At 57.9% G+C, this 25,745-nt stretch overlaps 11 protein-coding genes and 1 non-coding gene across 12 annotated transcripts; 4 read left to right on the top strand and 8 right to left on the bottom strand.

Annotated features, from left to right (window-relative positions):
- Nucleotides 1–716: 716 nt before the first annotated feature.
- On the top strand, nucleotides 717–1,327 carry SPRG_10133 (hypothetical protein; the record flags this gene model as incomplete). Its single annotated transcript, XM_012349280.1, has 1 exon — nucleotides 717–1,327. One exon carries the CDS (start codon nucleotides 717–719, stop codon nucleotides 1,287–1,289), a length of 573 nt encoding a protein of 190 aa, XP_012204670.1. The 3' UTR covers nucleotides 1,290–1,327.
- A 963-nt stretch (nucleotides 1,328–2,290) lies between these two features.
- SPRG_10132 (hypothetical protein) lies at nucleotides 2,291–3,032 on the top strand (the record flags this gene model as incomplete). The annotated part of the gene is made up of 1 exon (XM_012349279.1): nucleotides 2,291–3,032. The coding sequence occupies one exon, from the start codon at nucleotides 2,291–2,293 to the stop codon at nucleotides 2,963–2,965; it is 675 nt and encodes a 224-aa protein (XP_012204669.1). The 3' UTR covers nucleotides 2,966–3,032.
- Nucleotides 3,033–3,487: 455 nt separating this feature from the next.
- On the bottom strand, nucleotides 3,488–4,063 carry SPRG_10131 (hypothetical protein; the record flags this gene model as incomplete). Its single annotated transcript, XM_012349278.1, has 1 exon — nucleotides 3,488–4,063. One exon carries the CDS (start codon nucleotides 4,061–4,063, stop codon nucleotides 3,488–3,490), a length of 576 nt encoding a protein of 191 aa, XP_012204668.1.
- Nucleotides 4,064–4,963: 900 nt separating this feature from the next.
- Nucleotides 4,964–9,396, bottom strand: SPRG_10130 (hypothetical protein). The gene is made up of 7 exons (XM_012349277.1): nucleotides 7,972–9,396; nucleotides 6,931–7,920; nucleotides 6,474–6,882; nucleotides 5,514–6,428; nucleotides 5,330–5,463; nucleotides 5,082–5,278; nucleotides 4,964–5,036 (listed from the first exon to the last, which is right to left on the bottom strand). Exons 1-7 carry the CDS (start codon nucleotides 8,395–8,397, stop codon nucleotides 4,994–4,996), a joined length of 3,114 nt encoding a protein of 1,037 aa, XP_012204667.1. The 5' UTR covers nucleotides 8,398–9,396; the 3' UTR covers nucleotides 4,964–4,993.
- Nucleotides 9,397–11,545: 2,149 nt separating this feature from the next.
- Nucleotides 11,546–11,891, bottom strand: SPRG_10129 (hypothetical protein; the record flags this gene model as incomplete). The annotated part of the gene is made up of 2 exons (XM_012349276.1): nucleotides 11,546–11,833; nucleotides 11,883–11,891. 2 exons carry the CDS (start codon nucleotides 11,889–11,891, stop codon nucleotides 11,552–11,554), a joined length of 291 nt encoding a protein of 96 aa, XP_012204666.1. The 3' UTR covers nucleotides 11,546–11,551.
- A 2,489-nt stretch (nucleotides 11,892–14,380) lies between these two features.
- Nucleotides 14,381–14,911, bottom strand: SPRG_10128 (hypothetical protein). Its single transcript, XM_012349275.1, has one exon. It carries the CDS (start codon nucleotides 14,892–14,894, stop codon nucleotides 14,415–14,417), a length of 480 nt encoding a protein of 159 aa, XP_012204665.1. The 5' UTR covers nucleotides 14,895–14,911; the 3' UTR covers nucleotides 14,381–14,414.
- A 953-nt stretch (nucleotides 14,912–15,864) lies between these two features.
- SPRG_10127 (hypothetical protein) lies at nucleotides 15,865–16,242 on the bottom strand (the record flags this gene model as incomplete). Its single annotated transcript, XM_012349274.1, has 1 exon — nucleotides 15,865–16,242. The coding sequence occupies one exon, from the start codon at nucleotides 16,240–16,242 to the stop codon at nucleotides 15,865–15,867; it is 378 nt and encodes a 125-aa protein (XP_012204664.1).
- Nucleotides 16,243–16,581: 339 nt separating this feature from the next.
- Nucleotides 16,582–16,993, bottom strand: SPRG_10126 (hypothetical protein). Its single transcript, XM_012349273.1, has 2 exons — nucleotides 16,879–16,993; nucleotides 16,582–16,830 (listed from the first exon to the last, which is right to left on the bottom strand). Exons 1-2 carry the CDS (start codon nucleotides 16,966–16,968, stop codon nucleotides 16,714–16,716), a joined length of 207 nt encoding a protein of 68 aa, XP_012204663.1. The 5' UTR covers nucleotides 16,969–16,993; the 3' UTR covers nucleotides 16,582–16,713.
- Nucleotides 16,994–18,112: 1,119 nt separating this feature from the next.
- SPRG_10125 (hypothetical protein) lies at nucleotides 18,113–18,762 on the bottom strand (the record flags this gene model as incomplete). The annotated part of the gene is made up of 4 exons (XM_012349272.1): nucleotides 18,695–18,762; nucleotides 18,489–18,649; nucleotides 18,370–18,444; nucleotides 18,113–18,313 (listed from the first exon to the last, which is right to left on the bottom strand). Exons 1-4 carry the CDS (start codon nucleotides 18,735–18,737, stop codon nucleotides 18,113–18,115), a joined length of 480 nt encoding a protein of 159 aa, XP_012204662.1. The 5' UTR covers nucleotides 18,738–18,762.
- Nucleotides 18,763–19,033: 271 nt separating this feature from the next.
- Nucleotides 19,034–22,935, top strand: SPRG_10124 (hypothetical protein). The gene is made up of 14 exons (XM_012349271.1): nucleotides 19,034–19,518; nucleotides 19,567–19,674; nucleotides 19,719–19,892; nucleotides 19,943–20,038; nucleotides 20,065–20,342; nucleotides 20,385–20,656; nucleotides 20,703–20,938; nucleotides 20,989–21,171; nucleotides 21,218–21,419; nucleotides 21,459–21,647; nucleotides 21,689–22,194; nucleotides 22,244–22,385; nucleotides 22,430–22,567; nucleotides 22,613–22,935. The coding sequence occupies exons 1-14, from the start codon at nucleotides 19,054–19,056 to the stop codon at nucleotides 22,918–22,920; spliced, it is 3,297 nt and encodes a 1,098-aa protein (XP_012204661.1). The 5' UTR covers nucleotides 19,034–19,053; the 3' UTR covers nucleotides 22,921–22,935.
- Nucleotides 22,936–23,077: 142 nt separating this feature from the next.
- On the top strand, nucleotides 23,078–23,151 carry SPRG_30141. The gene has a single exon. It is a non-coding gene; the product is annotated as a tRNA-Ile (tRNA).
- Nucleotides 23,152–23,462: 311 nt separating this feature from the next.
- SPRG_10123 (hypothetical protein) lies at nucleotides 23,463–24,226 on the bottom strand (the record flags this gene model as incomplete). Its single annotated transcript, XM_012349270.1, has 3 exons — nucleotides 23,463–23,859; nucleotides 23,916–24,142; nucleotides 24,197–24,226. 3 exons carry the CDS (start codon nucleotides 24,224–24,226, stop codon nucleotides 23,463–23,465), a joined length of 654 nt encoding a protein of 217 aa, XP_012204660.1.
- Between the last annotated feature and the right edge of the window lie 1,519 nt (nucleotides 24,227–25,745).

Raw genomic sequence — 25,745 nt, 5'->3', positions numbered from 1 at the left:
GTGGTCAAGAAGCCCAAGGCCCCACAAGAAGCGCGATCGGGCGCGAGCAGCATGTCGGTGCGATCGTGTCGGCCAACCGGCTCAGCCTCAGCGGCGAGCTCGGCGCGCTCTCCAAGACGTCGAGCAACCCGTTCAAGAAGAGCACGAAGAAGACTAACCTTTGCATTGTAGTCGTCTTCTCTCCGTAGGAATAGTAGAGTTTGTTTTCCCGCCACACAATATTGTCGATCCCAGGTGCGCAATTGTTGACGGGCTGCATCGTATGCGCACGCGCGAGTCAACAATTGCTCTCGAGTCGTCGTTCTTCTACACGACGACAGTAGCCAAGCGTAGCGATCAACTAGTCGAGTTCCTGGACAGTCGAGACGACAGCACCGTCCGTGGGAAGGTGCACCATCGGTCGATAAAACTCGGGCAATAGCGACCTAATTATCCCAGCCGTCCGAACGATGGTACAGTATATATCAGGGTACATATACTAGGTACCTGCTAGGCATCTCTGCTCCCATCTGGGCGATACGAAGCGGTCTTGTATACGGCCGCGTGGCACACTGTCGGAAGGGTCCATCGGAAGCCAGGGGTGTACTGACGCTTCGTGACCTGAAGGGTCCGTATATTTCGATTGGCTAGTTTTTGATATTGGATGCAATTGTCGACTGGGGTGGCCAAGGCAACAATTGCAGTGCCGCGGCGAGAGCGCGCATTTTGCAATTGCCATGGACGGTGCGCAAGTGACTTGTCTGATTGCGTCGGTCGTCGCCGCCATCAACGCCCACGCCTTGACGGCTGCGGACGAGCGCGCGCTCACCATCACGGTGACCGACGGCGTCGTCTCGATCGAAGCGCGCAACGCGGCGTGCTCGGTGGCTGGCTGCTCCAAATTTGCCAAGCTGCACGGCCACTGCATTGCCCACTGGCACACGCAAGGCTGCCAGAGCCCGCGGTCGCAGGCGGCGGCCGAGCCGCCGACCATGAGCCCGAATGGAACGACGCCAACGACGCGCATCGTGTGCAAAGCCAAGCCGGCGCCGCCCACGCGCATGTGCAAGACGCCGGGGTGTCAATCGTACGCGCGGCGGTTCGGGCGCTGCTCGCGCCACGGCGGCGCCAGTCTCTGCACCGTCAAGGGCTGCTCGACGCCGTCCCAGACCGGCGGGCGCTGCCGCGTGCATGGCGGCGGGAGTCAGTGCAAGGTCGCCGATTGCACGACCTTTGCGCGCCTCCACGGGTTCTGCCTCGAGCACTACGAAGAGACGTTGAAGCAAGCTGTGAAAGCCGGCGACGACTAGATATTCTGGTCAATATTTAATATATTTGGAGTACCGTCGTGCAATATGGAACGTGCATTCGATATTCCGACCACGCGACCAATGGGACGGCGTGGTTTTTCGAACACAGAATCGTTTCAGCAATAAGCTGGCGCGGCCCGCGATGGTCCAGCCGAAGGCAGATGCGATGAGCGCGCCGAGTGACTTGGTGCACTCGAGCCAAAGAGACGCGCTGCGTTGCGTCGCCACCAGCGTTGGTGGCGCTCGTGGGAGCGTGCGAAACCAGTATCCCTATCTGTTCCGACCAATTGAAGTACGCTCATACAAAATTCAAGTGCTTTCTCGACCCGGCAAAGAGCTGATACTTTGCCGTTGGAGCTCGGTGCGGTCTAATGCGGGCTCAGTATACGCTGTCTCTAAGCCCTATTGATGAGAGCGCTGGGATCCCACCGCCTTCCAGTAGTATGGAGTACTACACTGTAGCAAGAGTAGCTGCCATTTTGGTGCTTTCAACTTTACACGGTAGGGAAGATCGCGAAGAAATAAGAACGTAGTTTCAAGGAACGCAGTCGGACGCAGCTTCTTGAAGCCTAGCCTCTTGCATTGTCGTACGTGCAAGGGTCTTGCTCCGAGCCAACGCAGAGATGACCTTCGCGCCAAGAACTAGCACGAGGTTCGATTCCGCAAAACCATTTCTTTCTTTTCGGTTGTCATGATCTTTTTCAATCAAGTCGACGCGCGCCGCTGCATGCAGCGTATATATATCCGTAAAGCACAAATATGCCGGCTTTGACGAGCGCGCGGTAGGACCCTTGCCGCCCACGAGCAGCCCAGACGGCAGCCTTGCGCGAGTGGCCAGCAAGTCAGTTCCACATTGGCTTCGAACTACGGATATATCCGAAGATCGAAGGCATAATGCGAGTTTGATTGGCCAAGCGGCGGACTTCCGTGGATCGCAAGAGGACCTACATTCCATCCCACTTGCAAGAAGCACGAGGAAGAGACTCGAGATGGACCGGTCCATGCCCCCGCTCCCGCCCGCCGAGCCGCGCCGGGGCGTCCTGCAGACAGCGGCGCCGCGCAAGTCGATCGACTCGATCGAGGTCTCGGCGACCGGCTCCTGGTCCAAGCACCCGCAGCTCTACATGCAGCGCGTCTACTGCGCGCTCGAGTCGTCACGCAAGTGCGTGGCCACGTGGACGTGCAATGGCACCGCCTTCGCCGTGCTCGACATCCCGGCCTTTGAAGAGGAGATCCTCACGGTCTACTTCAAAGGCATCCGCTTCCATAGCTTTGCGCGCATCCTCAACGGCTACGGCTTTAAGCGGGCCAAGCGCAAGGACGGGACCGCCTACGACTTTCAGCACCCGCAATTTCGCCGCGGCAACTGGAAGAACCTCCCGCGCCTCGCGCCCAAGCGCAAGCCCGTCGAGGAAGTCATGGAGAAGCGCGTCGAAGACCTCACGATCCTCTGCGGCGAACTGCAGAAGAACCTCAAGGAGATGCGCAACGAGATCGGCCGCCTCCTCCAGGAGGAGGAGGAAGAAGAGCAGCACGAAGAGCGCCAGCGCCGAGCAGCCCAAGCAGAGCGCGGCCACCACCGCGATGACGATGAAGAGGAAGAAGAGGATGGCGAGGACGACGAGGACGACGAGGACGACGAGGACGAAGGTGCGTCAGTCGCGTCGTCGTCGTAGCCGCCGAGGCCTTTATCTATAGTAGTTTTTGTGTGTTTAAAGTGTGCGTCGCATCAATGTCTCGGCGCCTCTCGACGCTGGCGACATCAACGCGTCTGGTCGCGTCTGGGCTCGTCTGGGACGTAGTTCGTCCAAGCGGGAAGGTCGCGGGTACGTTTCTATGCAGCCATCGTCGCGTCGAGCGATCCAGCATGACCGGCGTCTCGTGGCCAAGTCCATCGCAGTGTCTGACCACCAGCGAGTTTGGTTTCATGCACGCTGCCAGCGCGTCAAGACGGTGCAGATTTCTCCCAGATGCTCCAGTAAGCGCCACTAAGATCTATGAAGATCATAGTTTACCTAGAGCTGCCATGCTGCGGCCATGGCAGCTTGGTGGTGGATCGACAGCGCGATGATGTCGAGCGTCGTCATCTCGTGTTGGGAGGTGCAGCATGCTGTCCGTAGCGAGGTCATTTCTGTGGTCAAGAAGCGCTGGAACCGGAGATAGTACGCGCGGGTGGTCTTTTTATATTTGAAAATTGTCTATTCTGGTCGTGTCCATAACGAAGCGATCGAATTGGACGAGGAAGAGACACTCTCCGCCTCGTCTGTCGTCGCGTTGTCATTGAACGCCGCCTCGAGCGCCAGCCAGTCTTCTAGCAGCGACACGAGTTCACCGCGCTCGAACTCTGAGAGCTCAACGGGGTCGGCCAACGGCCCGAAGAGCTCTGTCTGTGGCTTGAAGCGGTGGCGCCAACAGACGCCGCGCGCCCGCGCGTTCGCACTGCACGTCGGGACAAGGCACGGCTTGCCGCCGCCGTGTTGAATGCAGCGCCGGCGCAAGTGGGCGGCCTTGGTGCACCCGCTGATCGTGCAGAGCGCCGACTCGGGGGCCCGCCCGTGCTTGGTGCAGAAGAGACCCGACCGCGCGTTGGCCGAGCACGTTGGGTGCTGGCACGTTCGCTTGCCGCCATGGCGCACGCAGAGATGCCGGGCGTAGACTTGGTTTACGCAGTCGGGCACGCTGCAGACGCTTCGAAACCGATGCAGTTGGCACTTGTCGGTGCGCGGGGCAGCGAGGTTGACGCAGCGCTGGAACGAGCAGTGGACGAGCGCCATGCTATTCGAAAATGACGTCGCCGACAACCAGACCAAATGGCCGTATCAGGCTCAGGTGGCACCCACGACAAGGGACACATGGTCGTCCAGGCGCGCTGACGCATCCGATGAAGGCCCACGGAGGTCCATGCTATGACTTCTTGCATTTACGGAGCGTATCGTGTGGCAGGCGAGAACGCTGGACAAGAAGAATGGTATTCCTTCGACTTGGCAGAAATCCGTTGGCGCGTTGTACTGGCTGGTCGTCGCTGTCAAAAATCATATCTGAGTCGTCTCATGCACTATCGCCTGGTCAAGCACGGCACCTGTCACTCTAAATGGTGTCCCAACAACTAAACTCAGACGTAACAAAAACTAGTCCCGCGTAGCTACGGTAGCACGTGCCAAGGGCAAAGTGGCAAAGGGTGGCACATAGCCGACGCGCCTACGCGTGCACCGACCAGTGGTGCACCGACTGTGAAGGCGTCCGATTGGAGGGCCTGCTCGTTTGCGTACACTTGGTCTGTCGCAGGCACCACGCAGTCGACGCAGAGCACATTGGCCTCTTGAACCCTCCGCTGCACGGAACGATCGAGTGAATGGATTCCCAAGGCCCTAAAAGATTGATGGCCTTGGTACCACACACGTATCTCGTCCGTCGCACGATCCCACACCACAAGCCTACTCCGAGGCTCGCCGCAGGATTGCGTGTCGTCCAGGGAATGCTTTTGTATTTTCTTGGACGTCATCGACAAGACGAAGACCATTACCCACGAGCCGCCTTGTAATTGGCGCCGATAGCCAACCAACAACCCATACCTCGACAGGCGCTGCACATTCCATTGGCCCTCTGCTCGCGCATCGAATTGCGTGTCCTTTTTCACGCCATCTCCATCTGCTCGCGGATGCAGGCCTCGCGGACGCAATTCAAACTGGAAAGCGACACAGCGGCTATGGCACAATGTTGTTGGTGATGTGCTGAAACTGGTCGTATCTACGACAGAGCATATCAATCCTCATCCATGCGAGGATCGCATACCGGCGGTAGCCAAAGCTGTTGAGACTGCGCCGAACGAGCTTCATCACGTGCGGGATCACTTGCTCCGGCGTCAGCTCGAGGGCAAAGAGTTGCTTGGTCTGGAAGAGAATGTCCCGCGGGTTGCGGTGCAGAAAGCACGGGCACGACGAGTCTTGCGCCATGATCGCAATCATCATGAGGATCGTATCGACGTTTTGCTACGCCATCGTCAGGAGCGTGTACAATAAGACAATATGCAAAGTGTCTACCCGCAGCGCCAAAAACCCTTGGATGAGCAGCGTCACATACTCGCGAAAGTACTCCGACTGGCTTCCGCCCATGGCGTCGACCATCTCGGTTGTGAGTTTGAACGGCACGCGGCGCTCGAGTGAGAAGCGGCCACCTACACGGAATGAGGCATGAGCCTAGATCGGCCTAGAGATAGCGACCGACCTGGCTGGATGCCAAGGATAAAGCCGTAATCAATGTGGATGAGGTGCCCGTCCGAGTCGAGCATGATGTTGCCGTTGTGCCGGTCCTTGATGCGCAGGATGTAGCACACGAGGGAGTAGGCTGCCATCGACTTGACAAAGTTGTTCATCGCCGTCTTGTACGCCGGCGTGTCGGCCGTGCCGTACGTGTGCACAAAGTGCTGGTTGAGGCTCACGTACCCCGGGGTGCCCTTGAGCGACGAGAGCGACGTCGCGTTGCGAATGACCTCGATGATGCCTGTCGACGCCGACGTCGCAATGATGCCGTACGGGAGGAGCCAGAGGTCGAGCTCGGCGCTCGCGAAAATATCGCGGAACTGCCGGATGAGCTGGAGGCAGAGCACTTCTTGACGCAGATCGTCGTTCGACTTGACGATGAGCGCGCTGCAGTCCCAATGGTCGGGAAACTGGCACGCAAAGCTCGACGATGCCAGAAGGCGCTTGCGCTTCGAGTCAAAGTCTTCGCCAAACATCGACTTGACCGCGAGCTGCCGGTTGCGGCGCTTCTCCCGAATGTACTCGCACATGGCCTCGACCTGGCTCTGCAGCTCTTCCCACTGCGCAAACGTCTCGTCGCGGTCCGCCGCCTCGGGCGCCACGTGTCGCAGAATCGCAGAGTCGACCAGCTGGAGCAGCTCGAGCGTCTTCTCGGGCCGAAGGCGGTCAAAGCCCGTGACAAGCTCGCTCACGTCCGTGTCTTCGCGCTCGAGGGACCGGTTGGCGTTGGCGACGCTCGTGAAGCGGCTCGTGGTGCCCCGCTTCGTGTGCAAAATGGTCGACGCCGAGCTCCCGCCTTCCTCGGGCTTGACCGTGCATACAAAGAGCGTGGTCGCGTCGTTCGTAAAGAGAACCGGCTCGTCGTGGTGCTGGACGTTGACTAAATTTTTACGTCAGTAGAGTCATACAAAAGATATCAAGAGACCGGGCTCGATGAGTTCGTTGGTGAGGAGCTCGCTGCCAAGCCAGAGCGCGTGCGCTTCGTTGTGCGAAATGCCCGACGATTGCATCCACTCGATGCACTCGCGGCCTGTAAATGAGTAGACGTCTTCGTACGGCTGTACGTGCAGCCCCATGCGCGCGGCGATCGCTTCGACCGTGATACGCCCAAGCACGACCGTCTGGGACACTGGTGGCGTCGCGTCGCTTGCCTTGGAGTTGCTGTCTTTGCTTGTCGGTGCTTTCGGCGGCTTGGAGAGGAAGAACGCCATCATCTTCATGGCAATCGTCTCGAGCTGCTCGTACGTCGGCTTCTCCGCGTCTGTCGGCATCAACTCGAGGCGGATGCTGCCGCGCTGACGCTGGAAGCTGTCCGACTTGGTCCGCCCCTTCTCCTACGCACGCGCATAGCGTTCATCGCACAACACAATCCGAGACCATACCGTCGCGCTGCTCTTCGGCGGCTCGTCCAGCACCTGGATGAGCTGCTCCAGATGGAGTGGGTTGCCGCTGCTGCAGAGACTGCCCGACCGGCGCATGCGGCCGCTGCTGCCGAGGTTCCCGATGGGCAAGGGCGGCGCGTGGGCCATGTTCATGTCGACGCTGCCGTCGACGCTCTCGTCGTCTTCCTCGTCTTCTTCCGAGAGGGGCTGGACTGCCTCGATGCGGTGGAGGCTGCTCATAATGTTGTCGTGGCGGAGCACTTGGCCAATCTCGTCGTGCCCGAGCGACGACGAGACGGGTGGCGGCAGCGCGGCCGACTCCTTCTCTTCGTCCGTCAGCATCGACTGCGCGGGCGTGAGCCAGAGCGTCTCGGGCACGACCGGGAGGTTCTCCACTTCAAACCACACCATGGTCGGTGCGCGCGCCTTGGTCGTAAACACGGCGCCTTCATAGAGGCAGATGGACACGAGACGCTGGAGCGGCTCGTCGCACGTGCCCAGCGGGTAGAACGCGTGGTCGGGCAGCGTCAGCTTGGCGAGCTCTTCGGGCAGCGCTTCCTTTCGGTTCTTTGGGGGCAGGAAGCGCAGCGCTTCGGCCACGTCGCCAAGGCCATCGATAAACTTGAGCTGCGTCGCAAAGACGCTCTGCTCCATGGACGGGTGGCGCGGCGTGATCTTCATCTTGTTCAACGCCGGAAACGACCAGTCGCACGGGAGCACGCAGTTGGCGACACCCGCGTAAATGGGCCCGAGGAGGAGCGCGCTGTTGGTGTTGAGCGAGCTGCTGCCGTTCGAGGGGGTGGCCGCAGGAAAGAACCGCGCGGGGCTCGCAAGAAAGTCGGGTGTCACCGCGTTCAAGCCTTCGTCGTACTGCTGCAGCGCCAAGAGCCGGTCAAAGTACGTCTGGATGAGGTCCGTCTGGATCGGCATCGTGCGCAGGTCCGTGTCGGGGGCAAACACAAACGCGTGGGCGCCGTCTTGGTGGTTGATCTATCGAAAAAATCGGTTTAAAATCCGAAAAATGCGCCAAAAAGACGGTACCAGCATGTGCAAATTGAAGAGCGCGAGCTTGGACGGCGCAAACCGGTTCTTGAGGTACTCGGGGATGCTGAGCTCTGTCTGGCCAAAGCCCCAGCCGCACGAGTCGTCGATCGTCGCGCGCATGAGCCAGTGAATGGACGTCGCGAGCCGCACGTGGTAGGTCGCCGCCGTCATGAGGAGGCGCAGGAGGAGCGTCCACTTGACAATATGGGCGTCGTACTCGGTGGACGCCCAGAGGTGAAAGAGCTGCGGCAGGAAAAACTCAAAATCGGGCATATGGGATGCGCTGAGCGTCAGGAGCTTTTGCACAATCACGCGGTAGACCTCGTCGCTGTCTTTTCGGTGCAGATGCAGCGCCTGAATCGCGTCCGAGACGCCAAAGTCGGGTTCGTGGATCGCCTCTTGGACCGTTTGGAGCATGGCCATGTCTTCGCTCGACAGCTTTGGCTTGCGCTGCGAGAGCCGCGGCGAGTTGCGTTGGTGGCGGTTCTTAACAAAGACCTGGAGCACGCAGCGGAGGAGCTGGATGAACCGGTGGACGCGAAAGCAGCGCGTGCACTGGCGCTGCGGGCCCGTGAGCGTCGGCAAGTGCGGCAGCGGCGCAAAGTGGTAGCTGTGGTCCGAGCAGAGACTGTCGCCGCAGTTGCGGCAGTGGTGCTGGCGCTTCGTGTTGTCAAAGCGCACGGTGCACTTGGGGTGCGCGCACGTGGGCGACCCTTGAATTTCGGTGGTTTTTCCTTCTCCTTGTTGGGCCGGATGAGCGTGAGGCCGCCGGGCGACGCCGCGAGGAGCGACTGCGACTGCGGGAGGAGCGCCGCGTCGCGCATCTGCAGCTGCGCCGCGTCAATGGCTTCGATCGCATATAGCGTCCAGAGCTGCTTCTCACTCTCGCTGTCGGCCGCGACGTTGAACGTGGCTTGCGACGTCACGAACCGGAACGCGTTCCGGTACAGATGCATCATGCCCTTCCCGTCCCAGTCGTCAATGCGCTGGACCTCGGCCTCCATGTGCGCGTTCGAGAGGTCGCGCGACATCTCCTTCGTGTAGAAGCGGTACAAGAGGACGCCGACGAGCCGGCAGTAGTACCGCTTCATGCGGTGGATGCCCGGGCCGTGCTCGCGCATGTTGAGAAAGCCCGCGAGGCCGATCGCGCTGATCTCGGTCGAGCTGCCGACGAGGCCAGAGCCCTGCGCGATCTTCTCGGAGGCCGTCATGCGCGACGGCGACTCGGCGTACGACGACGGCGTCCGCGACGACGACGGCGGCGATGGCACGAGGTCTTCGAGCAGCGCGGCCGGCGCCGAGTTGCGCGAGACCATCGTGGGCTCGTCCATGAGGAGCGTGTGGATGGCCGGGATCGCGGGGACGGACCCGGGCCGCGTCTTGGCCTTGGTCGGCGCGTCCATCTCGTCGGCCATGCTGCGAAATCCCGTTGTTGCAAAGTTCGGGTAGGGGAACCTTTGAGAGTCGATATTGCGTGACGTCGCAGTGACGTCAATCGTGAGTAATTGGCTTTTTGTATTGTTGATTGCCGTTTAACAGAGCCCTTCGACAGGTTTTTTTAAAAAACGTGTGTATTTATAGCGGGACGATTCGTTTATAGAGGTTTATGCGGTCGGCGACCGGAATTACGCGCGCATTTGTGCTCGAGTGTGCCCGAAGGCAGCAACGACATGTCTGCTTCGACCTCTTCCTAGTCATTCAAGCGATTCGAGACAAATGTATGCACGTACGGCTGCAAGGGATACGTAATTGCAAAGCACAATAGGCTGGAAATGGGGCGGGTGAAGGATCGAAGCCGGCGGACAGAGGCGGCCCAGCGTCGCAGATTCCACGATCTTGTTCGTGCAAGGACTTGTCTCTTTTGAATCATATAACGAGACACTGAGCTGCGTCGCCACGTTGTTGGCTAGAAACACTCGACTACAATGGTATTATAATACCAGATGAGCTTCTGGTGAACGCTGCTTCCCAGCTCCGAGGTGCGATTTCGGTTCGACATCACAAAATTCATACCAAGTCGCAAGGTGTGAAGCAGTCGCGGATAGCGTCGCTGTTGCAACACTGCGTTGCAACGGGTCGTCTGCGTAGGGGCTCAGCAGCACCTCAAGCGCGACCGAGCGTCCGACCAAATGGTGCGCACTCGACTTTCACGTCGTGCTAAGTACGGTATAGTTGGTACGGTACTAGAACCGAGTAGTTAGTGGATGTAGAAAGGTCTCGTCGACGGATCTTCCAACAGGCCTGGTCCTTAAGCTAATGAAGGGAGCGATCTGTCCTGTAAAAATCAATGTACTGTTCGACCCAAGCGGTGCGACGGCGTTAAAGCCACATATTATTACCTTCGCGTTGATCAGGGGTAGGGCGAAAGGCTAGGAATAGCCAACGTGTCACTTGCCGGTTTCAAGGGCCAGCATGCAAAGGAGCAATTGTTGTATTCCCTTGCCAGCATGGCACAAGACGTCTGCACTGATGGAGCTTGTGGAGCCACACCTTGGATACCGCCAACGACGTGTGTCAAGATGTGCAGAGCTAGTCGACCACCTCTTGTCCAGTCGGTGGAGTCCAGCGTCACACGCAAGAGGGGCGGGGTTCGAGCCCGTAAGTGCTGTCCGTTTCTTCTCTTTCCCATTGACCTTGGCATCGGAACGATTAAGGTGGTTCTTGTCAACGTGCATTAAATGACACTACTTGTACTTTATAAACACAACGGGGAGGACGCTAGGCGGCGGCGGTGACGCGGGTGCGCGCTCGTCGCTGCTGCGAGTGTTTCGAGCAATGGCCCTGGAAGCGAGCGAACGCCTCGCACCCGAGGGTCTTACAGAGGGCGCCGCCACCGTGAATGCGGCAGCGACCGCGCGACTGTGCCGGTGTCGAGCAGCCGTCGACCTCGCACAAGTTGACGCCGCCATGGCGCGAACACCGACCGAGGCGCCGCGCGTACGAGTAGCACCCAGGCTCTTTGCACGCGCGGCTTGCATGTGCGATGGTCGTCTTCAGACGCGTCTCGGGGCTCGGTGGGCTTGTTGGTTTTGAAGCAATCGGCTGTGGAGGAGGCAGCGCGTCCCGTCTTTGGCGAACCGCGTACAGCAGTCTACGGCGCACAAGAGCAACATACGCCTCGGCGCCAATGGGCAACTGTTGTCCGAGGCGCTTCGTACGCAGGCGCTGAAACGATGCGGCTTGAAATAGACGCCAATGAGAACATCTCGTTGCGACGAGGTAGTACGTGGATAAGTATTTCTCCATCTCGTCCGCGAGCTTTAGGCCCTTTGAAGACAGATAGGAGAGCAGTTCTAGGTACACCCACCACGTCCACGATTGCTGTCGCTGTCTTGCATCGCTCAGTGCACTAAGTTTTAGCTCGTGGGACCAACAGGCGGTGGTACAAATCGCCGAGCTCGCTGCTTCTCCTGCGGGACGACGCCGGCAGCTCCTGTCGACCATTCGTAGGAGATGCGCGATCCGATTCGTATTTCATATCTATGTGCCATCAGTATACAGTAACTCCTCAAGACTTCCATGCCCCCTCGGGCGGGGAAGGAGACACAAGGCACGAATAAGTTCAAGTGTATTCAGGCTATAGAGTGGGGTCGCTCGGCTCCCGAGGTGCGGCGTGGCGAGAGCAGCAGCCTTGGTAGCGTGCGAACGCATCGCAGCCCGCCACCTTGCAGTGCTTGCCGCCACCGTGGGCGCGGCAATAGCCGCCAGTCTGCGCGGGCGTATGGCACTCGTGCACAGCACACGGCTTGGCGCCGCCGTGGCGCGAGCACCGGCCTCGACGCCGCGCGTACGACGTGCATCCTGGCACTTTGCACATGCGGCTGGGCTGGACTTGGCAGAGCATGTCCCAGGAAATGGTCTACAAGAGAGAGCCTCAATTGTAATGCCATGATAGACCGTAGGCGTACGACGCTCATGGGGGCTGGACGAGGCGTGCGTGCTGGCTTGCCGAAGAATGCACTGCAGCCGCGCATGGAGGAGGCAGAGCTGGCCGACCTTGGCATACCGCGTACAGCGCTCGATGGCACACCGGTGTAGCATTGGAATTTGGAAATGATGACGTGTGCTCAAAGGCCGCTGGGCATCAACTGCCCGATGATTGCCTGATGATTGTGAGGACTGTGGGACGACGATTGCTCATCCGTGATAAATCGGTTCCACCTCGACGTTCTGCGCCCATGGCAAGCCAGCGAGGGTCGGAGAAGTCGCTGGTGGAGATGCACCCGTGAAGGAATGGTCGCAACAGTTAGTTGCAATGACGCGTCGTAATCTTTATCTTCTTCAATATATACGGCGATTGTCCGCGGACGCTGCTGGTCGATCAAGTAGCTTGACGATGGACCACATAGAAAAAGAAACCCATAGTGGTAATCCCGGTAATACAGCGCCTGACAAGATATATACGGCGATCGTTCTGGTACGATCTCATGACACGCGTCGACAGATCGTACATGCGGGCATCGATGACTGTTCGATTGGATACGCATAGGTGGTATTTGCTTCAGGTTGATTGGCTTGCCGTCTACACCGCCTTGCAGCGCGTCCAATCGAGACATTGCACCTGCCCCGGAAGATACGTTTGTCGACGTTTGATTGGCCAGTCGATAAGCCAATCAAACGTCGCGTTGGTTGGTAGCGTCGTGCAGGGGGCGGCTAGTAGAGGATATCTATCATTGCCAACGGCCAAGCTAGCGACCCCTGTGGAGCTTTTTTCGTTCTCGGTCAGGATTTTAGAATCGTGCTACCAATCGAGTTGTGGCTATAACTCCCAGATGGCAGAGTACTCAGTCATACTGCTATCAGAAGGAGGAGGTCGCGCCAAAGCTCCCCACGTCTCACCCACAACAGGCAATGATAGCTGTGCCGACAGGCTCCAGACGTTGTGACCATGGGGGCTATTTTCAAAAGTAGGCAAGATACCACCTCATCTCAGCCATACCGTGTGTTGTGGCGCAGCGGATGGAGTCATGTGACGGCGACCACTTGCTGTCGGCATGCCAACGCCAAGAAGCACGTTTGGTTCGTTTAGTTCACGGTCGGTTGAAAGAATCGACACTTGGAGCGTGGCAACGACTACGTTGGACAAACAAACATTAAGTCTCTGCGCAGATTCTTCCTCGTCCGCTCCTTCTAGATATGAAAATGATATCTTCGTCATGCGCACTGAACCGTAGACTGTCGTATGCGACTCGTAGCGGGTGGCAGAGATTCATGCGACCGTTGAGCCGTTAGACTCGAACAGAGGAGCATCGCAGATTCGGCGACCGTTCCCGCGACCTGGTATACAAGCGGCCAGAGTCATCGTACGCTCTCGAGCCCAGCACAAGCGTAATCACGGTTGGTTGCACGTGCTTGCGATCTCGTCGGCGACATTAAAATTGGTCGAGACAAGAGCACTTTAGTGCAGTGAAACGAGTCGGATCGCATACAGCGTCACCGGCTTGTGTGTTTCAAAATGACGCGGATTGCAGTCCACAGCACAGTTCTATGGAAGCGTAGGTCGGGCGATCAAGGTGCCGAGTACCAAACAAACTGAAAAATGTACGACCCACTCGTCGGCGAGGACTCGTTCGACACGAACTTGGACACAGAACGAAGCTGAAGCGGTTATGGGTGATGCAACGACGCTTGCTATGCGCTGGTTGCGGGGGTGCTCTCTTGACACGACCGAGTTCCCGTTATTGGAGATGCTGTGAAGAGCCTCTACGTAGAGTAGTCGATAAAATGCTCCACTGAAGGATCCACCGCGCCACGCACCGCCCTCCAAGCTGCGCCGTCGGACCGTTATACACCCATCGTTCTCTTTGTCGATGTTGTGCCGTCGGCGCCAGCTCAAGCCCCAACGCATCGCTGCCTTCAGGTCAGGGGATGTATTTATATGGACGTGCCACGGGTGTTGTACATCTGGGCGCTTTTGCCGAGGCTCTTTTGGCCGATTCCTGTTGGGTTGATGCAGAGGTTCTTGATGGCTGGATGAATTTTGTTGAGTGTGGTGTCTCGTTTATGCTCAATGTACGGTTGCTAGTTGACATTGTTGATGCGGTTCGGTGCTTGGTTGGCTCGGGTGTCGCTTTCCCCTTGCGGCCTTCACAGCCCCGCTGCCAACACTCGCGCGCCGACTCGTACACGAAAGCGCCGTCAAACGAAATGGAATTTGTTGCGCGTTGGCACTGTCCAGCATGGGCGCTGGAGCCCAGAGCGGTTGCCGCCCGCCGACGTCGAGTAGGCATACTAGCAGCCACCAACGGCAGCGAAACAGCTTGGCGTTTCGCACTAGAATCGAGTAGTCACCGCAGCCACGATTACGCGATGCATGCTTACGGTCAGAGCGAGCTGCAGTAGACTGTCTAGTCTACTGTACTACGCCGCGTAGCTGGATCAAACGACGCACATCTAGAGCATCCAATACACACTTACTTTATATAGATTAAATGGATGTGCTAACACGGCGAGAACGAACGGTCGTCGGCGTGTGGTCGGACGCCGCTAGCGTGGACGCTACAGAAGCCTTGAAAGCGGGCGAAGGATGTGCAGCGCGGGGCTTTGCAGAGCGTGCCACCGCCGTGCGCGCGGCACCGGCCTCCGGTTTGCGCCGGCGTCGAGCAGCCGTCAATGTCGCAGAGCTTGGAGCCGCCGTGGCGCGAGCAGAGGCCGTACCGCCGCGCGCAGGACGAGCACCCGTCGACTTTGCACTTGCGGTTCTTGCTGTTGGGTTTCGTCGACGGCAACAACCGCCGCGGCTCGGCGCTGCTGCTCGTGGACGACGTGTCGTCCGAAGAGTACCCGGCGTGGTAGCCTGCGGTCGCGTGCCGCAGCGCGCTGGCCTTTTGCACGATGCACTGCATCCGGTAATGCAAGAGGCAGAGCCCGTGGACCTTGCCGAATTTGCTGCAGCCGCCGAGTGCGCACAGTGCCGGCATACCAAAAAGACGTTTTGGCCACAAAGGTAAAATGAGGAATGATCGCTTTTGATGGGTTAAAAATACCCATGCCGGTCGGTTGATGTGACTGCTGCGGTTTTTGAGTTATGTCGACTAACGAATGCCATCGACGTCGAACCCCGGCACGTTTCGTGCCAAATAGCAAAGTCAGGACGCCGCGAGCATGAGCATCCCATGGATCTCGCGCAACTAAGCTGTGGATACCTTCAACAAAATGAGCTGCGCAAGGCCAGAGGACCCCTCTACACGGGGCAGGTGGCCTAGCATCAACAGGAGCCGGCGGTTTCAGCGGGACGCGTCGTTCGCCTCGTAAACGCTCTCACCGTGATTGCTCGATTGCTGCCTGCCGCTTATCCGGAAATCGAACGGGAGCCGTCAGGTCAGGTCCACCAAGACGAGCCTGTGGAAGGGACGACGAGGTCTGCATGTATGTATAATCATGTTATTTCGGGATTCGGGGGGTACAAAGGTGGTTGGCCAAGTGGCGTAGCGCAAGCCAGTGCTCTCCACTCTGTTAAAAGCAGCGAACCTCAGAGAAGGCGAGTGCATCACGCCATCCACACGTGTACGATCGACGAGGCTGACTGTGACGTCGGTTGGTGGTGTAACTGCCGAGCATTAGAAAACATGCTACGTATATTAAATAGCGAGCACGCTTGGTTCAAGATGCGCCGCCTCTATGCGACCAAGGACGAGACCATGCGCCTTGGCCGTATGCAATACCCGGTATACACACTGCTTCGCGCTCTTCTAAGCATGGTCGTCTGCTTGCCATGACGGTCAAGAATGTCAAGCGACCATCCGCTGATGTCGGAGTTCTTGCTGCAAGAGCCGGTGCGATCAGTCAGATCTCCGCCATATTCTCCGTTGGGTTGCACAAACAGCTAAATAGCTAGTGTACCTCTGACGCAGGAGAGAGGAGGACATTGATACTACGACTCCATGCATGTTACGAGTCGTTTAAAGGAGGACTACGAAGGGAGCGGGCGTGGGGTGCACACCAGCCGCCTGTTCGTGCAAACGAAGTGCAGCCGGGCTGCTTGCAGAGCGTGCCACCGCCGTGGAGCCGGCATTTGCCGGCGGTTTGCGCCGGCGTCGCACACCCTCGAACGCTGCAGAGCCTGGCGCCGCCGTGGCGAGAGCACTTGCCAAGCCGGCGGGCGTACGACGCGCAGCCGCGCTCGCTGCAGAGGCGGTGCGCCTTGGTGTACGTGGTGGGCGAAGCGTCGGTCGACGTGACGAGCGATAGAACGCGCGCATGCACGAGGCAAAGGGCGTGGACCTTGGCAAACTTGCTGCAGTCGCTGATCGCACACGGCGTTGGCATCTTGCGCCGGCGAAATCAAAACTGGTGACATGTCCTAAGAAAAGCAGCTTGAGTTCGCTGACGGGTCGCGTGGCACAACCGCCGTTTTGGCACTGCAGGCCAATGCGGACTGACAGCCAGATTTGCATTTCTCTCTTCATCACCGGCGCTGCTGCCAAAGCGAGGCTTCCTCGCTGCTGCCGCGGGCCTCTCCACCTGTATCTACAGGATGGCGTGCAGGCATAGCGAGTGTATCTGGCCTCGCGTGCCATGCCACGTTTACCGCGGACGAGGTGTACAATGTGTGGGACGACGGCGACGGTTCGGGCGCCAATCGGACGCCTGCAAGGCAGCGAAGCCGTTGGTTTGCGATTACGTGGCGTGGTTGCAAAGATGCGGCCCACTTCGATAGATACAACTTGCTGCATTAGCGCTCGCACGTTCGTCGACGACGACGCTAGCTCCTAACTAGATGCGCGGCTTGGAGCGCGCTTACAAGCCGCCAAACTGCGCGGCGCGGAGGACCTCGAGGATGGCCGAGCCGACAACAAGGAAGAAGAGCACGCCGAGCACAACGGGCCCGACCTTGTAGCCTTCTTCGCGCACGACCTAGAGATGCACGTTAGCCTCGGTGGGCGCTGCATGGGCGGTGCGTACCCGCGTCGACGTGGGCACGTTGCCGCGCTTGGTGATGTTGCTCGAGTGCTTCTCGTTGCGGAGGCGAAGCTTGGCGGGCGCGGACGACATGCTGGACTTGCTGGCCACGTGGACTTTGAAAATGACCCCACGTGGCTGTGGCACACGTTCCGGATATACTATCCGGATGACCACGTTGCGATCTTCCAGGATCGGCATCCACATACAGATGTCTAGAGCTTATTGGACGATGATTGAGCTTAGACTCTTAGCTATAGCTCGCGGGAGGTTTGAGCGCCGAAAAGTTGAGCTGGTCGATCGCAGCGATGGCTTCGCGCCGCCGCTCGCCGATGTACATCTCCTGCAGCTTGGGCAGCATCTAAGCACGTCTATAGGCAAACATCCAAAGCACTTTGCAGACATACATCCATGTGATCTTGTCGAAGCTGCGCCACGAGCTTGGCGGTACAGCTAACGCGCTCAGCGAGGTCGTCCACCGAGTCCATCTGGCTCTACTTGGCGACATCACTAGCACGCACAGGCTCGCCGAGACAACGTACGACAATCGTGGCGAGCTGTTTGGAGGTATTGCAATGAGCGTCGTTCAGCAGACCCAGCGCATCTCGCAGCCGATCCATTTCCCGCCGCATGAGCACTTGGTGGTCGTCGAGCTGCATAGTGCCATGTCGGTCGAATCCGAAGTAGACTTTGTCGTACATTTTGCTGCATCGCCTTGGTCTCGATGTCCAGCGCGCGGTGTCGAAGGGCCGACGACTTCTCCGCGTCTTGGAGCTGGACCTTGAGCGAGGTTTCCAGTGCGCTGCACGTGGCCACTAAGCTCTAACCAACGATACTTGACGTTTCTACGCAATCGGCTCTGTACCTGCGTGCGGTCCAAGACCACGTGCAGCCTCTCTTCGAGTTCTTCGACGGTGCGATCTAGAGAGCATCGCCTTCCACGAAAGCTCTTCGATGTGACACCTACGGTCGTGCTGCTGTAGTTGCATCCAGTCGCGGTATCTCTCCATGTCGAGGCGTCGCCACTAAGTTCACAATGCATGTACTTGGTCACCGCTTCGATCACCGATGTGCTACCTGCTGCACGTCGGCGGCAAGCTGGGTCACGACCATATCGTGCTGCACTACAGACGACGCCAAGGTGCTATGCTGAGCGCAGTGTCTCGTATTACCAAAGCGCGCCGCAAGCTCCTGCATGTGTTCGAAGCCTTTTACGAGGGTGTCCATCAGCTGCTGGTTACTCCACATGATGCGCTCTTGAAGCTAGGGCAACGATCGCACTCGTCCGCCAGAACACCCTCACGAAGAAGACACGTACAGTGCGCTGGTCGGCAAGCGACCGCACCACATCGTCAAACTGGCGCACAAGGCGCTTCCCCGATCCGTGCTCGGCGTCAGTGACGCGCCCAGCGTCGAAATGGCGGTCGTGGAAGCGCGTCTAGCACCATAAAACGTGACGAGAGAGTATCAAGTTGACAAATTGATAGTTTGTACGCTGCTGAGGAAGAACGCGCGGGTGCGTCCGTCAACGCGCAATCGAACATGGTCGATGAGGAACGCCTGGAACGCCTGCCAACACGTCAATCGGGAAGCCGCGACGAAATGCATCGCACATGAGACGCGGCGTCGCACTTGGCAGCGGAGGCAAGGATCTCGACGGTCGTCGCGGGCAGCGTCGTCGTAAACTCAGTGCTCGTTGACACGCACACAATCGTGATCTGGAGGCTTCTGTCCTCCTGGCCGTAGGTGAAGAAAACGGGATAGGTCGCACCCGCTATATGCATGTCGTTTGGACTTCCAGGTGCAAATGTGCCCTTACCAATGCTCAGGACGGCAGGCTCGGTCGGCGCAGCCCAGCTCATTGCCGACGGCTCTTCAAGATACGCTTGTGCCTGGCCTTCTTGGCCTTCGTCCTACACTATTATCCACTTCGAATCATATAGTGTTATGCTAGAGCGTGCAGACCAAGACCCGAGTCGTTTAGCAAGCACGCGTCACAGCGAGTACAGTATCACGGGCCCACTACGCGCGATTCGTGCGCGTTTCAACAGCGCTCAAGCCCACATATCGACACATCTTTGGGGACAAATCGCTTTCGCCCATCCTGCGTAACACTAAACGCGTATGAAAAGGTCTGTAAATGGTGAAACCGGTTTCAGCCTCGTTGAGGCCGTTGGGATGGCGGCGATGGACGCGGACCTGCAGCTCAAGATGAGCAAGAAGATCGCGCAGCTGACCAAAGTCATCTTCCTCCTCAACACCAAGAACGAGGACGCAGCGTCCGAGCTCCAGGCCACGGCGGCGAGCCACCGACGCGAAACCGAGGCTGTCGCGCGGGACGCCGCCGCCAAGATGGCCAGCCTCAAGGAGTCGCTCGAGAAGAAAGAGGCGGCACTCAAAGGCGCCGAGTCGCTCAAGAAGATCAAGGACCGGCATCGCACCGAGAAGCAAGAGGCTCTCGCCCAATTCCAAGGGTACAAGGACGAAGTCACCAAGGCCGCCAAGGCGTCGGACGACAGCTACAAGCGCGAGCTGCAGGCCATGGCCGACGACGTCAAGAAGGTGCGCGCCGCCTTTCACGAGCGCGTCGCGTCGCTCAAAGCTTCGCTTGACGCCGTCCAGGCCAAGGTGCACCACGGCAGCGTACGGTATCCTGCCATGGTGACCATCGGTGCAAAGTCATGCTTGTAGAAGGAAGCCGACGCGTTGCGCAAGAAGCACTCGGACGAGGTTGCCGACATGGTCACTGCGTCCAACCAAAAGTACAACGACATGCTCACGGCCCAGCTCAACGAACAAGTACGATGGATTTGTCATGTAGAAATTCAACTTGCATCAAATAGGACGAGCTACGCGCCCAGTGCCAAAAGCAGCTCCGTGTCATGGAAGAGGCGCACCGACGGACGTTGGTGGAGATACAGGAGAAGACGGAGCTTGATATGCGCATGGCGGTCAAGCGCCGCGAGCTCGAGTGCAACACGTCGGCAGACACGCTCAAGAACGAGATGGTCTCCAAGGTCGACTGCGACGCGGCTCCAACGGTGCAACCCAAAGCTCCTGTGCGTAGATGGAGCGGCTCTTGGCCGAGCTCGAGACGCTGCGTGGCAGCGAAACGCAACTCCGTTCCGAGAAACAGGTACGGGTTCGATCCCGACGACTGCCGGTGATTGCGAAAATGAATTGTTTTAGGACCTCGAGACCCAGCTCTCGGCGCTGAAAGCGTCGTCCAAGCAAGTCGAGATCGAGTTTGCAGCCTTCAAAAAGGCCCAGCAAGGCCAAAGCGAGAACGCCGAGGTCGTTGTGCAGACGCTCAAGACCCAGCTAAACGAGCGGGACAAGCAGATGCAACTGCTTCAGGACGAAGTGCAGCGCGCCCGGTTGGCGCTTGAGGCGGCCGAGTGTGACCGCACGGCGCTTGCCGCGAACCTCGATGCAGTGGCTAAGGCCCGCGATTCCAACCACATGGAGTAGACAAAGCATTTTGTGATGGACTGTCAACTATGTCGTAGGCTCTCGGAGAAGGAGGCGGCGTGGGCCCTAGAGATGCGCGCCAAGGAAACGGAGCTTGCTCAGCGCATTGCGACGCTCAAGGCCCACGAGTCGGAAGTCAAGAAGCTCCGCGAACTCATCAAGACCAACGACGCCCATGCCATCAAGACCGAAGACGATCTCAAGAAGCAGCTTCTTGCGGCACAGAAAAAGTTGATCGAGTTTCAAGCCAAAGAATCGGAGCTCAACGCCCGTGTACAAGCGCTTAAGACAGAGCTCGCGCAGCTCCACGGTGCGTGTGCACTGCATAACTTTGGCTACATGATGGCTGTGACTAGTCGCCTCCAAGGAGCGCTTGGACAAGGCAGTCACAGACGCGAACGTGGCGCTGGCAGCAGCCAAGGCGCAGCTGGAGGCCGAGAGCGCCGCTGCACTCCGCGCACTTGAAGCTCGCCTTGCGCTGGAACACCAAAAGCAGATTGACGCACTCATGCAGTCGGCGCAACACGTATCCGAGACGCAGAAAAACGACCTCGAGTCTAAAACGCGCGCACTCCAAGCCGAGCTGACCAAAGTACGTTGCAATCATGTCTATCATTCAACAGACGTTGTCGATGCTGGCAGAGCCAAGGGGCGGTGCAAACAGCACAGGACCAGCTCGCCGCAACAACCAAGGACCTCGCGGCAGCCAACAAAGATCTTACGCGCTTCAAAGGGGAAGCCAAGCTGTTGGCCGAGCAACTCAAGCTCGCCGAGACGGCGTCCACCAAAGAGGCCAAAGAATTCAAACAAAAGCTCGGCCAGCTCGTATGATTTCTGTTAAATTTTGACGCTACGGTCATTTGCGATTTAGGAAGGCCAGCGGGACCACGACTCCAAGGCGCTGCAGAAGGAACGAACCAAGTGCGAAGCGGCGCAAGCCGATCTCATCGCCCTCAGAAAGAAACTCGAGACGTTGACCAAGGGCCACGACGACGCGCTCGCAACGCTCCGCCAAGCGCACCAGGCACAAGTCGATGATCTCCGCGCCACCATGCAAGCGTCGATCGCCAAAGGTAGACACGTCATGTAAAACTCATGCATGTGCGCTGCAGCTGTCGAGGAAGCACAGCAGACTATGCAGAGCAACGTCGACGAGCAGCGAGGGTTCCTTCTCTCGATGCATGCGAGCGACCTTGCCGCCGTACAGTCCCAGATTGACGTGTGGAAGCAAAAGGTTACCGAGCACGAAGCATCCAACGCATACGACCGCGCCGAGTTCCACAAGCTTCTGCAAGCGCAAGGTACATCCGCGCGCAACCATATTTCCTTCAGCGGCTGCTAGACGACCAGTTTCGACGGCAGCTAGCATCCCTTGAAGCCACTCAGCGCAGCGTCGTACTGCAGCTTGGTGACGAACATGCCGCGGCAATGGCATCACTACGGGAGGCGCACGCAGCAACAATAGCCAAGATGCAGCAAGCCACTGCAGAGACGCTATCGGCGCACCAAGCAGCGTCGGCCACCGCTTTGGCCCAAGCCCACGAAGCGTTTGCCAGCGAAAAGGGGATGCTCGAGAAGCTCCTCGAGCGACGTTGCGCCGAGTACGACAAGCAGATCCAGGACGAAGCGAGCTTCCACGCGCGGGAAGTTGCCCGCCAAGTGCACGTGGCCAAGCTCGAGAAGGACCGGGAGCGCGAAATGCTGGTACAAACCTTGAGCGACCAGCATCGGACGGTCGTTGCGTCCAAAGAGGAAGCCATTGAGGCGAGCCAGCGCCTCGTGGCCGACCAAGCCGACGCGATTCGAAAGCTCCAGGACGACCTCAAGACGCAAGCGGCCGTACTCGAGGTACCTACTGGAAGAAGCGACCTGAATGCGTCGAGCAAAGTGCTCATAGCACAAGCAAGACGAGTGGAGGAACACTCAAAAGCGCCTCGCCGCGGAGAAAACCCAGGCGCTCGAAGGTCTCGCGCGCCAGCACAAGGCGGAGCTCGAGCATCTTCTGGACGAACACGTCAACGAGACCCAGCTGCTCAACGGTAGTGGTTCGCGCACCCCATGTTCCTCACATGTGCGGGTGCAGCGCAATTCGAAAAAACCCGCGGGCTTCTCCAAGAACAGCAACAAGTTCTGATTGCCAAGGTGCGCGAGTGGGAAGCTGTGTATGCGCGTCGCGACAGCCGCGTCGAGGACGTCAACCGCATCTCCGAGCTCGAGCAAGGTACTATTTTACTATTAGAATAGGGTCGTTGCGATACGTCTGCAGAGGTTGCGACCAAGGATGCGCTCGTCCAGCAGACAGTCGAGGAGATGGCGTACATCAAGCGAGAGCTCCTCAACCGAGAGGACACGTACAACAAGACGTTTGGCCGGAGCCCAAACGTCGGCGTCCTACAAGTGCTCAAACCCACGACGCTGACGGCGACGCCACCGAGCCTTGGCCCACCGCCGAAACTCAACCGGAAAACCAAGCCCCAGAGCTTCTCGGCGATGACGTCGGGCACGAAGCCACTGCCACCCATCGGCGCGTCCAACCAGCAGCCCAGCTACCGCGACCTCAATCACCTTCAGTAATACTATTATTCGTTCAACAACGCGTAGTTTGGCGACAGAGTGTACATAGTAGGTATTTAAAATGACCCTTGTACCCAGCTCATTCAATTTCGTGACTAGATTTCACATCTTTTTTAAATAACTTATTGGCTTCAGTCTTGCGAAATGCTGCGCAACTGCTCCTGTAGCTCAGCTGGTTAGAGCGGTGGTCTTATGAGCCGCAGGTCGAGGGTTCGAACCCCCCCTGGAGCACCTTATTGCACTTTTTTACAAATGAACCGCAGAAAGAAGAGATGATGTAGGAACGCATGACAATACTGTGTTTAATGCAACATTGTCCGATATTTTCCATATGGTTTTAGAGCAGCTGGTATATAGGTATGCGACACAATTGTGACGTCACACAAGTGGCGCTGTGAAGCTGCAGAGGGAGTCTACTTTTACGGTGTGCGATAGTTACCAGTATTTTGAATGCACACCATCGTGTTTTGCAGTAAATTGCTTGAGAAGGCAATGGGGTGTAGACCGATGATTACGCGAATAATTTAATAGGAGAAATGCGCTCAGACTTGGACCGAGACGCCCATGTCGGGCCAAAAGGCAACGTTCGTGGCAATGTCCGCAGAGCTCGGTGGCGCTTGGAACTCCACAAACTCGGGCGAAAGCGGCCAAAGTTGCGCCAGCTCCATCGTGACCGGCGCAAGCACCATGGCTCGGTCCATCGCAAAGTCCAGCGCCAAGGTATCGGAACAGTCGGACACCGGCAGTTGCATCCAGTTGTTCCAGTGCTGCTCCACGTTTTCTGCCTCCGTCGACGGCGTCATGTGCAGCATGGTCGAAAGGTCGCAGTCCTCAAAGTCGAAAAGGTCCATGGGCAGCTCGGTCGTCGCCGGCGCCGTGGCGCTGGGTTTGCCGTCTTCCTTGCCCAAGCGAGCCCAGCGGCTCTGACACTGGCGGTAACTAGTTGTAGGAAGAGGCGTAAGGCTAACGTGCCTTCGGCGAGGGGTGCATCGTACCAGCGGGTCTTGACGATTTCAGCCACCTTGAGCCACTTGGTCGTCTCGCGCATGGCATAACGGAGCCGGTCGTCTTCGTCTGCCGACCACAGGCCCCTGTTCTTGGACGGAATGCTATACTCCGAGAGCCATTTTTGGCGGCAATCTTCGGGGCCATGGCCAGGAAAAGCGGCAGCCGCCGCCTTCCACGTCGTGAGGCTCGGTTGGACGGACTTGAGAAGGTCAAGCTAGTTCACAGAAGCATGATAAGTCGACAGGCGTGGCAAGGATCAAGTTCCAACCTCCTTCTTCGTCCACTTGTTCGAGGCCATTGTTGTTGATAAGTGATAATGTGAAAGTGAGCATATCGGTCCAAACGTTGAGCGATGCGACGGAACGTCCAGTAGTATCCAGCTGCCCTTATCGAATGCACCCACGCAGCAGCTGCGCCGCGCGAGTAAGTATCAAGGTGGCGAGCTATCGACTCGATAAGGATGTGGCATGGGTGCATTTAAAAAAACATAGAGCCTCTGAAGAAGCCTCTATTAGCTTACGGCAGCACCAATGAGGTACTACTTGGCTTTACGGCAAGATTTAGCAGGCTCGGGTGGGATACGGCTTCTGCACTCTCTCAACCTTGCGGAGCGACGTGGTGCGACATGAAGCAGGGACCTATTGCCAACTTGATAGTATATCAAGCGGCCAAGGTGGGCCGAGCCATCTGCTACGAAGCTGCGAATTCATTGGCCACATCCCGGGAGCTGGGTTGTTGAAGTATCGACTGGTTCCAAAAGCTGTCCAGTTATATCGCTTGCTTGGTCGATACTGTATCAAGCTTGCACAGCATCTGCGACGTCTTGATTGAGGGGGATTGAACCGGATAACATATTGTATCCGGTATTTCTTGGCGCGCAATCTCAAAGTCCATTTTCAAAAATCGCGCGAGGTTTGGAGCATTGAGATCTACACACTACGAAGGTCTTGAGGCGACTGAACTATTAATACATACGGAGGTGCAAGTTCAAACCTCGCTCATGGTCCACATGTGTGTATGCTTGCTCGTACGAGCAGGGGTCATTGTCGTCGACCATGAGGGAAGCAAATTGCACAGATCTTTCGCCGCCCAAGATATGGCTCTCCGATCACACCGGTACATACAAGAGAAAGGGTCCATTCTTCTACGTAAGAAGATGAAAGCTCCGCAACGCCATGACCACCCCGTTGCGCGATTGGCCTCTGGTGTGCTAAAAAAGCGTTGGTTATCGAGGTCGAGTCACGACAACCAACGATATCCTGCAGCGAGGGTTCGATACTCCTTCCGTGTCGAGACGAGTGGATTCCAATAACCCTGCGCATCACACGAGTTGCATCTATGCCACCCCTAACATTTACTCGTCACGACAACAAGAAGCGCTTGCAAGGTTCCGCGATGTAGGTTGTCGGTCATCTCGTGTCCGCTACCGTCCTACTTCCATCATAGCGCAAGCAGTGCGACGACCAACAGCGGTGTAGGCGCAGATCGGGGGTCATTCCTGACCTGGCACGTATTGCCGCTCTCCCACAAGAGCTACAGTATGGCAGCGAGGTCATAAATTACACGAGTAATCTACTTGCTTGATGGCAGCCATACCTTTGCGAGGCTCCACGAGACAAATGCCGACCAATGTACCAACGAAATAAGAAATTGCACTTAGCCCACACAGCCCTATTTGGAGTCCGCGACTTTGAACTTCGTATGAGTGACCTTGATCATCTAAATATATCTCGCGTGGCCCATGCAATCGCCAGCGAGGGTCCGCCGCATCAAGATCAAGGCCCCGGACGACGTGGTCGAGGCCAAGCTCCGCGAGG

Source organism: Saprolegnia parasitica (assembly GCF_000151545.1).
Source record: "Saprolegnia parasitica CBS 223.65 unplaced genomic scaffold supercont2.52, whole genome shotgun sequence".
NCBI classification, from domain to species: domain Eukaryota; phylum Oomycota; class Saprolegniomycetes; order Saprolegniales; family Saprolegniaceae; genus Saprolegnia; species Saprolegnia parasitica.
The sequence above is the reverse complement of the archived record's forward strand: the minus strand, read 5'-3'. Positions and strand labels throughout refer to the sequence as shown.

What these genes read in the sequence shown, in the direction of transcription:
- SPRG_10130 (XM_012349277.1), bottom strand. Translation starts at nt 8,397, where the DNA reads ATGGCCATGCTCCAAACGGTCCAAGAGGCGATCCACGAACCCGACTTT. An exon ending in TCTTCAATTTGCACATGCTG is followed by an intron (nt 7,921 to 7,971) that starts GTACCGTCTTTT and finishes TTTTTTCGATAG; the next exon opens with ATCAACCACCAAGACGGCGC. An exon ending in CAACGAACTCATCGAGCCCG is followed by an intron (nt 6,429 to 6,473) that starts GTCTCTTGATAT and finishes GTAAAAATTTAG; the next exon opens with TCAACGTCCAGCACCACGAC.
- SPRG_10128 (XM_012349275.1), bottom strand. Translation starts at nt 14,894, where the DNA reads ATGCCGGCACTGTGCGCACTCGGCGGCTGCAGCAAATTCGGCAAGGTC.
- SPRG_10126 (XM_012349273.1), bottom strand. Translation starts at nt 16,968, where the DNA reads ATGTCGTCCGCGCCCGCCAAGCTTCGCCTCCGCAACGAGAAGCACTCG. An exon ending in ACGTGCCCACGTCGACGCGG is followed by an intron (nt 16,831 to 16,878) that starts GTACGCACCGCC and finishes GTGCATCTCTAG; the next exon opens with GTCGTGCGCGAAGAAGGCTA.
- SPRG_10124 (XM_012349271.1), top strand. Translation starts at nt 19,054, where the DNA reads ATGGCGGCGATGGACGCGGACCTGCAGCTCAAGATGAGCAAGAAGATC. An exon ending in AACAAAAGCTCGGCCAGCTC is followed by an intron (nt 21,172 to 21,217) that starts GTATGATTTCTG and finishes TTTGCGATTTAG; the next exon opens with GAAGGCCAGCGGGACCACGA. An exon ending in CGCAAGCGGCCGTACTCGAG is followed by an intron (nt 22,195 to 22,243) that starts GTACCTACTGGA and finishes AAGTGCTCATAG; the next exon opens with CACAAGCAAGACGAGTGGAG.